This window comes from Mya arenaria, chromosome 2 (genome assembly GCF_026914265.1).
Source record: "Mya arenaria isolate MELC-2E11 chromosome 2, ASM2691426v1".
NCBI classification, from domain to species: domain Eukaryota; kingdom Metazoa; phylum Mollusca; class Bivalvia; order Myida; family Myidae; genus Mya; species Mya arenaria.
In genome coordinates this window covers 6634425-6649885 of record NC_069123.1, presented here as the reverse complement: position 1 = coordinate 6649885, position 15461 = coordinate 6634425, and the positions used below count along the sequence as shown (strand labels likewise).

At 33.5% G+C, this 15461-nt stretch overlaps 1 protein-coding gene across 1 annotated transcript; it reads left to right on the top strand.

Annotated features, from left to right (window-relative positions):
* The first annotated feature begins 4572 nt into the window (after positions 1-4572).
* Positions 4573-13678, top strand: LOC128205190 (uncharacterized). Its single transcript, XM_052906667.1, has 3 exons — positions 4573-4657; positions 7909-8022; positions 13327-13678. Exons 2-3 carry the CDS (start codon positions 7923-7925, stop codon positions 13653-13655), a joined length of 429 nt encoding a protein of 142 aa, XP_052762627.1. The 5' UTR covers positions 4573-4657; positions 7909-7922; the 3' UTR covers positions 13656-13678.
* The last annotated feature ends 1783 nt before the right edge of the window (positions 13679-15461 follow it).

Sequence of the window (15461 nt, the reverse complement as noted above, 5' to 3'; positions counted from 1 at the left end):
CATAACAAATTTATCTCTTCCCTACATCCCTCTCGTTGCGATCGTGCTGATATATGTTCTGCAGAAATGCACATTGATAATACTGTTTAAACTAATGATATGTCCAATTTTGTGAGGACGGTTTTCCAGTGTTTCATTTTTTTCACCAAAGATGATAAGATTGAAACGTCAATGAGGTTCAAATGATTAAACGTAATTTGAATATTCTAATAACAAAAAGGCAATATTAATTATTCTGACTTAATACATGCGCATGTATGGATATGCTATAATTTTAGAAGCTTGAATTTTCATAATAAGAGGAAAGGAAAATGGCTTTCAATCCTTACAAGTGCAACAAAACTTAATGTCAAAATTGGCCGATTGTTCTGAACTTTGTTATAGTTAACAACGTAAATAACGACAGCTTGTTAATGAAGTTTACGTGAACTATTTGAGATTGCCCTCGTATATTTAAATATCAACAAATTAAGTTGAACCAGTTATCTTCAATATTATTAGAAATACATCAGATCAGTATATCCATTACACTTATAGGGCAGTAAGTACGGATTACGTTAACAACACCTGAAAAATCGACCCAAAGTCTTTGGCTAAAATGTTTGTCCCCGTAGTTTTAATTGAATTATAAAAGTTTCCGAGACATGTCAAAATAAGTAGTGTGTCATAAATGCGTTGGTTGTGAAAGCGTTATTCAGGGAATTTAACCATCATGGAAATAATTATATAATGTCTGCAAAGCTAAATAAGAGGTCTGCAGTTGGAGATATTATGCGATTTGTTCGCTTTACGAGCAATGCAAATGACATGGTTATTGAGATAGCTGGCACAAAAAGAGCACAACATCGTATTCATTCACCGATTTGCTCTATAGTCAGGGCCTCTTTCTGCTGCGAAATTGACAGAGCTACTCATTTCAATAAAATGGGCAAGATCTAATAAGGGTAACAAGTACTTTCCATTATTTGCAGTGTTCAATTTCTTAAACATTTTCTTGAATAGACCGCGACGGGCCATCTTTTGAGAACGATCTTTCACAATTGTAAATGTGTATTCTAACATAATGACAATGCGTAATAATCTTAAAGAAAAAATAACAGGCTCGTTAGCTCACTATTAGCCTGTGAAATCGGTCGAAAAATGTGTGTTCGGCGTTCTTATCAAATGTCGGAGGAATTCCATATTGACTAGTATTTTATCATTTAGTATATATTGGGCGTGTTTACGGTAAATATTTTGTTTGTTTGTTTGGTTTAAGTCATATGATTTGGTCCCTTCTTATCGTTGCAATAGGACTTGAGTTAACATAGACATTCTTTATAGATTCTTTTCCATAAGACTCTTTTGTACAAATAGTACAATTTGAATTGACAAATCGAGCAGCCATACATATAAAGGCCTTTAATGTCACAGGGAGATACATAACGATATATACAAAACGTCACAAGGCAACAAGCATATTTTAAGCGTTTAAAGGCGCATTGATAATGCAAATAATCACCAAACGAGAGATATATAACGTCACAATATATATGTGAAAGATTACAGAAACAAGCTCATTAGCAAACGATTAAACGTAAACCCCGTTTAATGGCACAGGGTAAACGCCAAAGACATATAACACAGAAACATTCACCAACAAGAAATCTGCAACAACAGCACAAACTCCACAACCAACACAGTGCATTTATATATTATATACAAAACATCTTTTGGCTACTGAGCTTGTTTCTGTAGTTTTACAATATATATACATGTTTATCAAGGATTGTTAGGAACCGCTTTGGAACGGTCAGTTAAATGTAAATTTACTGAGGGGTGTTAAAATAGATAACTAGTATGTGACAAGCCAAATAACACATATCAAATAAATTCCTATCTAAAAAAATGTCATTTTGTTTTCGAGAGTCAAATGCATTTTTTTTGTAGTCATACGCTTTTTTGTGAAGGTTTCTTCATTATAAACCTATTTTAATGTAGAAGATTCATAATTCTTAATTATATTATGGGTAAGAAATGATTGAACTTACTATTGATCCTGTAAATCAGGTTACACAAAACAGGTCTACATTTGACCATGCTTATAATGGGTAGTTTGTCACGATCATTTTTATGTGAATAAAAACAATAGAGTTGTTCGATTGACATTTCCTTGTCTTTTTAGATATCGATATTTATTCACATTTTTCATCTGTAATTAGAAATATTCTCAGTGCCTCAGCTTTTGTGCAAATACTACATTTACATACTTAGAACATGAACGACATGTATCGTTAAAATGTTTATATATACATTTAAGAAATTGCGTATGGGCTTGAATCAGAAAATAGTTGACACTTATGAATGGTTTTTAAATTGAATGATTTTGGTTTTTAATTTCCATTTATTTACAATGATTGTGGAACAAGTTATTGCAGCACTATATGTAATCACACTTATGTAAAAGATGTTACCTTTACCACCAGATCACTCTCAACCCCATCTCAGAATACAAATGTGTTAGAGTTGCATCTACAAAAACATTATACAGACGTATAGGTGCCCTCCTCTCACTAAGACATACAAAATGCGACGTTTCTTAGAGATTAACAAAGCGCTGATATGTTCTAGGTTGACTGCATGCAGGGCAAAATAACTCATAACCGCAATTAGTCCACAAACAAACATAATGTTTCAGGAAAACAGCTTTCATAATGTATAAAGTGTGAGAAGAGTATAAAATTCATTTCCACAGGGAAACTGCTTTCAGAGTGTACAAAATGTTACACGAGCATGGCTATCTCTAAAACAGGCAAACAGCTTTCAGAATGTACAAAATGTTAGACGAACATGGCTAGCTCTAATACAGGCAAACAGCTTTCAGAATGTACAAAATGTTAGATGAGCATGACTATCTCTAATACAGGCAAACAACTTTCAGAATGTATGAAGTGTTAGAGGAGCAAAAAACACTCCACCACAAACTTCAAATTGATTAAAGTGATAGAAGAGGCTTTCATTCTAAACCAAAGGGGATGGTAGCAGTCCCACATACCAATAATGCAGAAGCAACTAAGAATCCAGCTCTCTTGCTCAAATTTACTACAATATTGTCCTAAAATATAACAAATAAGCAATACATCATAACACACACACGCACGCACGCACGCACGTCTTGAAACAGTGAATACTATCATGTGATTTGTTTGTATATTATTTTACTTTTAAACATATTAAGAGAAAAGCTTGGTAGCATGAACAGATTAAGTGGCCAAGTTACAATGACCAAACAACGGTACACAGTGCTAAAACATGCTACATAACTTGATATCATGTACTAAATTATTTCAGAAAAGTTACTAATTTTGTGTACACTTTTGGGGTTCGCACGTGGATGGTTTTGAAACCATTCTTTTGGCGTTAGATGTAAAATGTCCAATTTGTGTCAAAATACAATGAATGAAGATTACAGGGACGCTAAGCATCTATACGATTATTCATGTTCAACCGACCAAAACAAATAGCTTTAATCATGTGTTTCTGGTCAAGCGATACGTGCTAAAACTGATTTAAAACCCTTATGAAATATGGATAAAGCATCAACGCACTGAAATATTTAAAAATTACCTTAAAGGCATTTAAAATTAAGAAAAACAAAAAAGATCAAATTCAATCAATACACACATTATCAGTCTCTTGTTTTTTTATTGGACGCCAAAACTGACTTCAAAGTACGATGCGTTGTTAGTCATGAAACAAAGTAATACCACGTACGTGTACTGTTGTGAAATGTAATAAATCACTGTCTTTAACGTCACAGTGATAACACATTAAAACAAAGGTATGCAAGAAAAATGACCAATGTTCGTTTCCGGTCTGTCGAGCTTCTTTATTGGCTTTGCAGTAGAGACATTAGGGAGATGCAAAGTACTCCCAGACCGTTCGAGTTCTTGTCAATGGCGTAAGGGAAGCGTTGATAGACACGCAACAAGATATACAATGCGCAACAAACACAACTTTTATACAAAAAAACTGTTTAACCGTTTGCTAAAATTGTTTGGGCTGCAAAATATTACTCTCAATCGAATTCCTTACAAGGAGTTTTCAGATTGAAATGTTTCATCTTGTCCCTAAATATTCAAGGCTCTTAATCTCAAGTTCCACAGAAGAGAAGGAATTTACAGGCAACAGATGTAACATAAATTGTTGGAGGCGCAAACTATATCTCCCAATAGTGACTATACGCGTTCTCACATACCAGCACTTCAGTTTTCTCCCGTATTTGGGTGAACCTAGCAAGTTTCCCCCGTTTGCAAGATTATTAATACAATCTAACAGACTTGTATTGATCGCTGCTTAAGGCGAATGGGGAGAAGCGCTTGAAGACATACTAGTTATTATGTTTTGTGTTGCAGAAGCTGTAATACTATTGATCCGTGACTTTATTTGCTTTGCTGATATATGAGCATCGTTGGTGAAAGCGGAACCGACACTTGAAACTACTCGGTCTGATTTGTATTGGCTGGGATGGACTTGTAAGAATGTAGAGGATTAGCTAGGAGAACTGGAACGAACGGTTGAGAAGGAAAAGAACAAATAGGTGTTTGACTTTTGCAAGTGCGGGAACGATAACAGATGCACAAAGGCAATTATAAGGAATAATACAAGGAAAATAACGGTGAGTTTTAAATTTATTGATGTATTTATATTTTTTATATTTTTTATGTCAGTAATATTTCTAATAATTGATTTATACTACTTAAATTATGACGTTTGTATGTTTTGATGCACAATTTAATAGCGTTATACATATTCCTGATATAGCAATTAATTATAATTATTATTATAAAAGTACAAACATAATTTTCTCAAACATGCAATTTACTGTCACCTTTTTTAACTTCGCATTACTTCTAAGCCTGAAGAGAAAAATATGTAAAAGTGCATCGTGTGAAGCGACTTAATTGCAACTAAGTTTAAAGCCCTTTCATTCCGTTTAATTAAATATCTGCCTTTGCTGTACAATCAAATACCATAATGGTACATTTAAAAGCCGCCGCGGTATTAAGCAGTGCATCAAAGGATTATAAAGAACGGATAAACCCAGTGATTACCAGAAATAAAGAGACAGACATAAAAATCAATTGTCCTTGGTAGACTATTTAAGCTCTATCATGTTTTCATATTCTTCATATGTATAAGTCACAAAATTTATTCAGTCTTGTATAAGCTTTCTCTGCTATACTGGTGATTTTGAAAAAAATAAAAATAAAATCGCTTATGCTTTACACTTTCTTGGCATTTTACCCATGGCTATGGCGTGAAACTCAAGGAGAAAAGTTAAAGCATATAAATTGAAACCGCAGACAATGGCGCCGATAGATGTGTCTGTTTGGCACATTATGGAATAAAACGCCATTTTTGACAACTTTGAACGATTATTCCCTAAGCATTTTTAACTACGGACATTTTGACTGCTTATCTACACTACCTTATTTTCAACTAAAACATTAGACAACTAAAACAATTCACAAAATATGAGATCAAATACGATCTGAATCTTCGGTAATGAACAGCCGATCATTTCAGAATACCAACACCAATGATTGACCTTAACTTGAAGTATCTCTATGGCTTGATTAAATATATGGTCCGTAATTGGATAAATACCATTAAAATCACTTTTAATTATTCACATGTTATTTCTCAGTAATGCTGATAATTCAAGGGTTACATGTCGGAATAAATGTAATTGTTTGTCGAAGCAGGAAACGCCCGGTTGATGAACACCAAATCAATATGTCTGTATTATTCCGGTGGCTTCCTTTAAATCTCCGACAAAAGGAAATAAAGTTTTATTGACGACACGCGAATTTGAATAACAGAATATTTTTGAAAATGTATGTTATGCAAAGCAAGTTTTTATGGAAATCGAGGACACTCAAAAGACATAATCGGAGAACTTTGCCATTTATTCAGGGATAAAGTCTCTAATTTCTGCCGTTTATTATTTATCTTCAAATATGATAATGAATAAATGGATTCGAATTAACGTTTCCATATATTGCTTGATCAATCTGAGATTTAGTACATTCATAACGGTTTAATCCGATAAGATTGGAAAACCTGACATCAAATACGAACACATATACAATTGAAACACACACATGTTTTAAGTTGCAATTATCAGTGATAATATTTCCTTGCGCCTTTTTCGTTTTATTTCATCACTAGGGGTTTGCAAACTCACCTTAAACATCAGACAGTTTGTTTTACTTGGTTCAACGAATTTACCTTAGTTGCTTGATTAATACGTCCTAAGGAATAAAGACTGCATTACACAATTGTTTTATGGCTAGTTCTAGTATATTCATGAAAGGAAAGGAACACATTGAAAAAGATTCTAAAAAAAAAAAAAAAAAAAAAAAAAGTGCAACCGAGGGTAAGGATACTAATCTCGCACTATATGTCTATGCGTCCGTCCTTCCCTTCCTATATTTTGCTCTTACAGTAACTTCAGGCCATGCAAAGTTAGATTTTAAAATAACCTGGCACAAATGTTTTGCACACAAATGCAACGTGTCTTATTTAGACAAACGTCCTTACTGCGAAGGTCAAGGTCCAAGTTTGTGGTAAATTATGATTATTGAATGCTGTATGTATTTACATAGGGAGTCGGCAGTCGTGGCAAAGTTGCTACTTTGTAATGCACGGTGCAGTTTCAAATTTACCCGGCACATTTCTCAGACATTTCACATTGACAACGCGAACCGTACAAGACCTGTGCCTAAGATAGTGAAGATCACCGTTTTATTCTTGAATAAATATACAGATATGCACATCTAGAATTGGCGGTCGTGTCCGGACTGTAACTATATCATGCACATATATATTTTGAAAAAAACCCACAACAACTGGCAAAGATGTTTAATACATAGAGATGCCATGCCGCGTCTAAAACCAACGTTCCTGTCTCGAAGGTCAAGATAATTATTAGAATGAGTTTACTCATTTGGAAATGCTATGTACATGCTCAATGAGTATTGATGGGCTAGTTTGGGTTCCAACCATGTTATTCTATTTGGATTTTGAAATAACATGGAATGTTCAATTGGTACACAATGGGAATGTTTCGCATGCAAGACCCATGTTACTACCTTTAACGTCAGAGTCACACCATGGAGCGAATCATAATGCAATGCTGTATTAATGCGCATACAGTATATGTGATAGTATCCGGAGTAGTTATTATCTATGGATGTTTCGCATTCAAGTCCTAGTACCCCACCTCCAAAACTTACGTTTATGTTTAAAGTTACCAAACTCAGAATTTTGCAAATTTATTTATAATTCATGTTAGCACTTCTTTAATATAGGCATATTTCTTTGATATGTCTTGCATTTTGGGGGCGTGTGTCACTTACAGCGACTGTTTTTGTTTCAATTCAAATTGAGATGATGATTCTACGGGTATATTGGTAAATGTTTTTTTTTACTTTGATCACCAATCAAACTATCAAACATATAGTTTAGACGATTAAAGTGACAGTATTATATGCTTTATTCTCAAAAAATTAAAGTTTCCGAGTTCATTGTTTTATACTTTTAAGAAAATACAACGTATTGCATGTCCTTGAGTTATTTTTGATTATCAGAATTAATCCTTGACAACGTAGTTTAGTCGTGGACTAGGTCCGATGAATACGATTGCCCTAACTTTTGCCGGAGAGATTGTATAAACGTTATTGTGATTATTGTAAAACTATATACCAGTGGCGGTCTCAAAACAAGGCCATAGGGGCTGCGTCGATTGAGTTTGAGCAACACCATTGCACAGAGGCTCTTTTGTTGTGACCTCACACAACGAGTCTTCTTGCTATTTAAAACACAAATATCACCTTTTCTCAAATATCTGCAACTGTGTTTCAGGTATATACTTTAAAATGGTGCAGCTATTTTACTACGAGACTCGAGGAAAATGTTGCAAGAAGTTTTTAAACCATGAAGGAGTTTCGACAAAGATTCATTTGTTCCCATATGAAGGTAAGTGTTTTGGTTTCGCATACGTATAAGGATCTGGTTTAATTCTTATCACTTTGTTGTCAATCGTAGTTTTGTGTTTTGCTTACTATTCTAATCCAAAAAATTGAACTTTATGGATTTTTGTCCCTAACATTAAAGCATCGCTTAAGAAAAGCAAATCCATCGGTCATTTGCTAAAAATTTACAGTTTAAGATTATGAAGATCGGTAGAATATACTTTTTTTTTTAAACAGCGTGATTAAACAAATCTTGTTGTTTAGATTATTACATTATTGCAAATGAATTAAAAAAATCAATAACTTCGATTAGATAGTATAGAAATGATTTTGATCCTTTTTTTATTGATTATTAAAAAAACACACACATAGAAACAACAGGGAAACCCGTCCAATACATATATATTTTATTTAAATATACCAGGGTATTCATACACTAAACGAATGATACACAACGTCACATGAAGACAATTACGCATTGAACAAACATAAATATATCGCTATTAAAAAATAATAGGGTTACTAACTTGCCACAGGCACTGCAAATGTTGTAAGAATACTCTGAGGGATAAACCAGTTTATGAACACCCAACTTTCCACTTGTCCGAAACATTTTTCTCCCACCTCAGATTAGTAGATCCATTAATTTAACCATGCTAGAAATTCTTATCTTGCCCACGGGGGAAGAAAAAATGCCCGTATGGAACTTCTTTTAATGGTCACCACATTGTAATTACCTCCCTTGTTGAAGACTGTCGTCTGTAGCGCATCATGGAAACCCTGTCTTATGGCAATATTTAGTTTATTATTTCTCGCTTCAAATGTCACCAGAAAACAGTTTTCACGCACCTTTCAAGAAACAATGCTTCACTCTTCTTAGAACTATTTAAAGACCGATCAGACCATTTACATACTCTGAATCACTGCGCGAATATCCATGACAAGCACGAATTATCGCATATCCGTACGCAATTATTTTCACTAAGCACAAAAGAGTTCCAGCAAAAAAATACATGTTTACTTAATTTTGTTTAACTGAGGTGGGAGAAAGAGCATCTACCATAGCCGCTCGTGTAAGATAGGTTCATCCCGACCCTCGCGCAGGGTGTTTTGCGGCAACTCGGTAAACCTCGTTTGCGCAAAACTCCCTACGCTCGGGTCGGAATGAACCTATCTTACACTCTCGGCCATGAAAGATACTTATAATCTATGGCACAGGCACTGCAAATTTTGTGTAAGAAAACTGCGAGGGATAAACCAGTTCACGAACACTCAATCTCCCACTTGTCCGAACATTTATCTATATAGAAACTCACGACTAAGCCAAAACAACAGCATTATTGAATTGTAGAGGTTAATCGTTTTGCAAGGTCAGGAAATCATTTAAGTGGTTCAAATTGTTACCGCACGGTTAGGAAATCAAATGAATTTTCATCACTCCATTTTATATGAGAATATTACCTAAAATTCAGTAAAATATGTTGAAGTCGAAATCATACATACATTTATATCCAGGTTATTTTCCTGATAGCTTAATTCTTTCTTAATTTTATGTCCAACACTATTCCGAATGGAAATGCTCAAATCAAAATTGATTGATCTACTTGCTCTTGATGATTATGTAAATTCTCGATAAGTTGACAATTAGCAATTGTCTGTTAAGATGTGTTTGTTTTTGATATAGTCAAAGTGCGTCAATTAATCATTGCATTTTCAATGCGATTTTCGTGTTGACATACAGATAGGTAAACTGTTTGCTATTAGTATCTGTAATCTGGCACACCGGCCTTTATGTTTCCTGAAGATATTATAATACCTCGTTTTACAACCCGGTGCAGGAGAACGTTTGCAGCCTTTTATAAACGCTCTTGTCTTGTAATGTTGTATATATATATATTTACAATATATAAACATCCGGAGCAAATCATGGTCCGCTGTTTTTTATTTAGGATTTGTTATCCAGAAATGCACAAGCCTGCAAAATATAATGGATCACGGAAAACACCATATCAATCTGATTGTAAGAAATTAATTAATCTGATTTACATTCCGTTTTTCAAGGTTAAAGAGCCGAAAGCACCAATGTCTAGGAAATATTTTCATTAACCACTCAGCAATCTAATTGCTTTTGCGATGCAAATGTACGTGCAGAAAATGAATAAAACATTATTTATGTAATATTGTAGTACTAGGCAAATCATCCATCAAGCATGAATTAGGTCCATTATGAATAATTAATGGCCATATCATTTGATCTTTAGGGAGTTGTTGCACGCATATATGCTGTCGCAGAAATTAAGATTGTGATTAATTAAATTTCCATGGCTATTTTAGACGTCACATTTGTCTTTGATCTAAAGCCTTCATATGAGTTGTTTTCAGGTTAAAGCCTACGAATTTACGAAATAAATGTCAAGTTTAAATCTCTAATACCAACGCCTGGTACGGATGTTTTACTTCACGATATTTAGTAAATTTATATATTTGCAAAGCGTAAAATTCATTGCTTGTTTATGTTAGAACCAATGACCTGCATTCCAATTTATCAGTATTGTATAGTTTAAATAGTATTTTAGCAAGCAACGAAACAAATAACTTACAACGGAACAAAGGAAGATTATTTTTTCACATTTCCGATCAGGATCGGCAGTCATATCTAGGGGAGAATTTGTTATATATATACCAGAACAACTGCTAACCGAAATATTTGAACAAATATGGGTTGCCATATATGGGTAACTGTATATTAAGTAAATTATTGATGAGATTATCGCCCTACCTGACATTATTTTGCTTCTATGCCAGATGTATCAGAAATAAATTAACGGGAACACGGTTTGAAAGAAAAGTTGCGTTCATTTAAATTGAATTATAACTGTCTACAGATTATCAAGTATATTTTAGGATTTTATGTTTCATCTGGTGTCTTCTGAAAACCAGGCTTTAAATGATTTAGCAAAGGAGTTATACACGCATAGTGTTATTCCTGAGATGCCTTTTGTTCTCAGGGAAATTGACACTGTCATGGATGATATGTTTCATACTCCTCTATTCTTTTAATGCAACATAGTTCAACTTTTATGCATTTGAGATGTATTTAACGTTTCCAAAGAATCACTCGTTCACCTTAAGTAACCATTCATTTTCTGGTAATATCTATAGCCCAAAACCCGGCACAAAAAAGCCAAAGGCTAAAAAGAAGAAAACTACCGTATTTGTTTTGAGAGCTCCACTGTTATTCCCTAATACTAAAACGTTTAATCTCCGCGTTGACTTCAGCCCTTGAAATTGTAGGTATCAGCTACCTTTTTCCATTACTGAGGGCTTTACAAATAAGGAAACTTCTGAGATAGTTCTAAATGTATGCTTAATTGATTGTTGTTGTTTTTTAAAGAAAAATGTCGAGTGACTGTCGCAGCACCTTTGCAGCTAAGGCATATTCGTTCGCTGGCAAACACTTTTAAACTTATAAAAGCAAATCACGAGATACTCCGTTCAAGATAATCGCATACAACTTGGTACACGAGTAATGCCTCTTTTACGACTGAAAAAGGGTGCGTTTTAAAACGTCAAAAAATGCATTTGAGCGCTAAAATACTGAAATGATGAAGACAATATTATGAGATATTCCATCACCAGAAAACAAAGTCTTGCTGCAGGTAAAAAAGTTTTAAATATAAAAGTTCTCCAGAAACACACATTATAAAATGACTGCGGATACTTTTATTTCATTCATATTTCACATTTAATCAAAGTTGTTGCAGTGTTTGCACTAGATCAACAATTCGTCATACTGTTTCATACATATTGTTACTGCGCCTCATTGGATAGCAAGATAAACGAAGAGGCATAAAATGTGAATGATGGTGTTCAGTTTTGTTTAAGGAGACTTTCAGTTCCATACACATTATATATAAACACATTGTTTTTTGCGCAATTGATCATTAACATGTCTTAAGAATGTTGCATTATGCACACATGTTACGAAATATATTTTATTTCAGGGACATTAGAATGAGGACTGAAAGTCGTTGAAAATCGTCGTGAAAAAATGTACAATTTTTCCAGAGACGTCAATTGATCATTTGGTTTTAAAATACATCGCATGATAAGTTATGTATACTTGTGATAGTCATCAGTCTTACGTTTAGTACACATTAAATACATTAAGCATCAATGAATCTATAAAAGACCACTGTAGTCGGCAGAATAAGACACGCGATAACAACAGAATCCACAATTATGCCCCTCATATTTATCCAAACCAAGTGAAGTTTAATATTATACTACATTCAACAGTTAATTTTATGACACTCTTAGTTATGCCAATACAAACCAATTATATCATATAACAACAATAATTCAACTAGTCTCTGAACATACCGAATATACTGATATTTTCTTCAAAGTTATCATGCAGATCTTCTAACCGTTCTCGTTGAAGTATATCTTTTCCCTAATATAATTTGCCTATAGTCTTGGCGTGTACGGTTTATGGATACATTTGAAACTTGAAATTTACACCGAGGGGAGCTTTTTTACACCTTGTCGATGGAAGAAGACTCCACAGGTCAACTATTGCTAGCCGGAGCATAACTGATTTAGTACAAGAAATAATTAATAATTGCTATAGATTCCTTAACACTGCAGAGTTCAAGAAAAACAGCAATAAATAGTCTGCGCTTGGAATGGTGACAGTATATATTACTTCAGCGTCATGTTAATCATTTGATGTCTCGTCTCTGTCCTTTTGACTTGTGTTAACCTACACGGTAATACAGTTTCTTAAACATGTTATTGGAATATTTGTATACATTGTCAGGACTTCTGTACGTTGCGTATTTACAATAGAAGCCAAGTCCAACAAAAAGCCGAACCAATATGTACTGGTTTTGCACGTGTATATCATTTTATACAAGTATAGGAGCTAATTTTGTTTTAATTGCTATTCTTTGGCAACTGTAATGTCCTGTATTGTGAAGATTGGTGAACTGCTATAATAAAATACGATCAGTTAATTAATACAAATGTTACAGAGAAAAATATCGGATAACAATTTTGTTCCAGCTAACATATGTAATCATTGATTACCCAAAGCAACTAGTTTTGACTTTTATAACTAAATGTGAATTTCTGGAAATGGTCTGGTACTTTGCCAAGAGTAAATAAATAATTGTACAAATTATTGAACATACATGCTCAATTTTGATTGTGATCCTTAAAAGGAACACTAAAGTTTTAGATACAATTTAAGCTTGAATATACCTTGTTTCTATCTTAAGTGTGTTTGCCTTTGTTTTTTTTTCAGGGTGGGCACAACCAGCAATGACGTCATATTGGCTGCTGAAAACCTATTGGTGGAGTAGGTCGCGTGTAAAAATTACAGAAGTCACTGGGTCGCAAACGTATGAAGTAAAGGGCAAAATTCATTGCATTAAAAATGGTTCTACCGTCATTTCCGGAAAAATAAAAGACAAAACAAACAGCGACTTCAGAATGTATCTCACATCGAATGTTGATAGCGCTGATTTCCAACTTGGTTATTGTGTTACAGGAACACTTGAAAGGGGACGAAAGAAGTCAGAAAAGGGACTCAGTCTGACTCACTATGCTATGATAAAACGAAGAGGGTACTAATGCTGTTTTCCCAATAGTGTAGGACTGTGTCTGAGTTGGCTTGAATGTTAAATTACATAATTGTTCAAATTGAATGTTAAATGCCATATTTGTTAAAATTGATTGCTTAACGGCATAGATATGTTAAATATTTATTATTGTGTTAATTGTTAATGTTACATGTTTATTCTATTTGTTATCATTATTGTACGTAGAAAAATGCAATACATTGAGACTGATTTCGTTTTTCTGTGAATTGTTATTGGTTTTTTTATCGATAAATACACTTAAGTCGTTATGTTTGTGTGGAGGTTTTATTGATGCCACAACAGGCTAAATATGTTTTGTTTTAAACATTTTTGTTCATACATTGTTTTATTTTGCTTTAAGGTTTGTTTTGTTGGTACATGTTAGGTTTATAATTGTTTTAATTTACTGAAATGCGGCAAAATCAGACTTGGAAACAACTTTATTTGTCATTAACCTCTGACGTTTGTTTGTTAGATCATAGATTGTTATCAAAAGTTCAAACATAAATTTGTGTAAACATGTACATTGTATCAAAACAAAAGTACATAAAAAGATGAATCAAGTCTTGCTACTAAATATTATTATTTGTTATAAAAAACGATAAATATACTTAAAAATTATGATAGATGTTGAAATATAAATAAGCTTGCTTATGAAAATTGTCACCCATAGTCCAACCTGACCGATATCCGAGAACATTTCCAAACCAAACACACGAAACAACACATAGCTCCACAAACAACAGACTACATAATTATATACTATATAAAACAAGGGGGGTTAATTAAGGATAAATGGGTACAACCTTCAAACGGTCAGTAAGTTTGAATAAAAGAGATTCAGACATGTGGATGCTAGAGCGGTTAAGAACTGATTGAAGACGACGGACAAAAGGTTATAACAAAAATTAAATGTTGACCACATTGAGTTCAGGTATGATGAGCAACAAGACCTAGACAGGCATTTTCCATTTATAAAGAAATAAGTTTAAAAATGTTTCAAGCCGAACTATCCGGTGCCGAATGGCATTTGTCGCTTTCCGCTTGGCGCTATAGATCATTTCAGTCAAACCTATGTGTGTAAAGCAAGAATAGACAAGCACATTCGAAATTTTAAAGTGACACTCTTATTCAAAATCATTACATAAACATGAATTACCAACATAAATTTGACTGATAAACCTTTAACTACTTACTAAATAATGCAGTTACGGAAAATATTAATTACCGATTACAAGATAGTAACCGTATATTTTATAGCAGAAAGCGCAAAAATATTAAATGATTGGTAAATGCCAAAAGATTTACTGTTGTTTACTATAGTCTCATTTATAAGGTAGAAATACCGTGTTTTATGCTCGTTTCTTTCAACTTTAACTTGGTATCTGTAATAAGTTGTTTTCGACATTTATGCAACCTTTTTGGAATATTTAAACAATAGTATTAATTGCTGTAAATCTTATTTGGGAATAAGACGGCATCTTTAATATAAAATGATTAATTTTGTTAATTGGATTGAAATGCCGTATATTCTAATGATGGAAAAGTTGTTAGCACGCATGATTCCATCTATAGAAAAAGTGCCACATTAACTAATAATTGATTTAGTAACTGAATTGCTTCGTCGATGCAAAACTACGTTGATTTTTTAAAAAAAAACACCCTGAATATAACATTGCTGAGTTTTGAAAATCAGTCATCCAGCCTACGTGAAGTCCATTATAATTAACTGTCATAAATAGAACTTTATAGAATTGAGACACATACATATGCTTCGCAGATATTAAGATTGAAACCA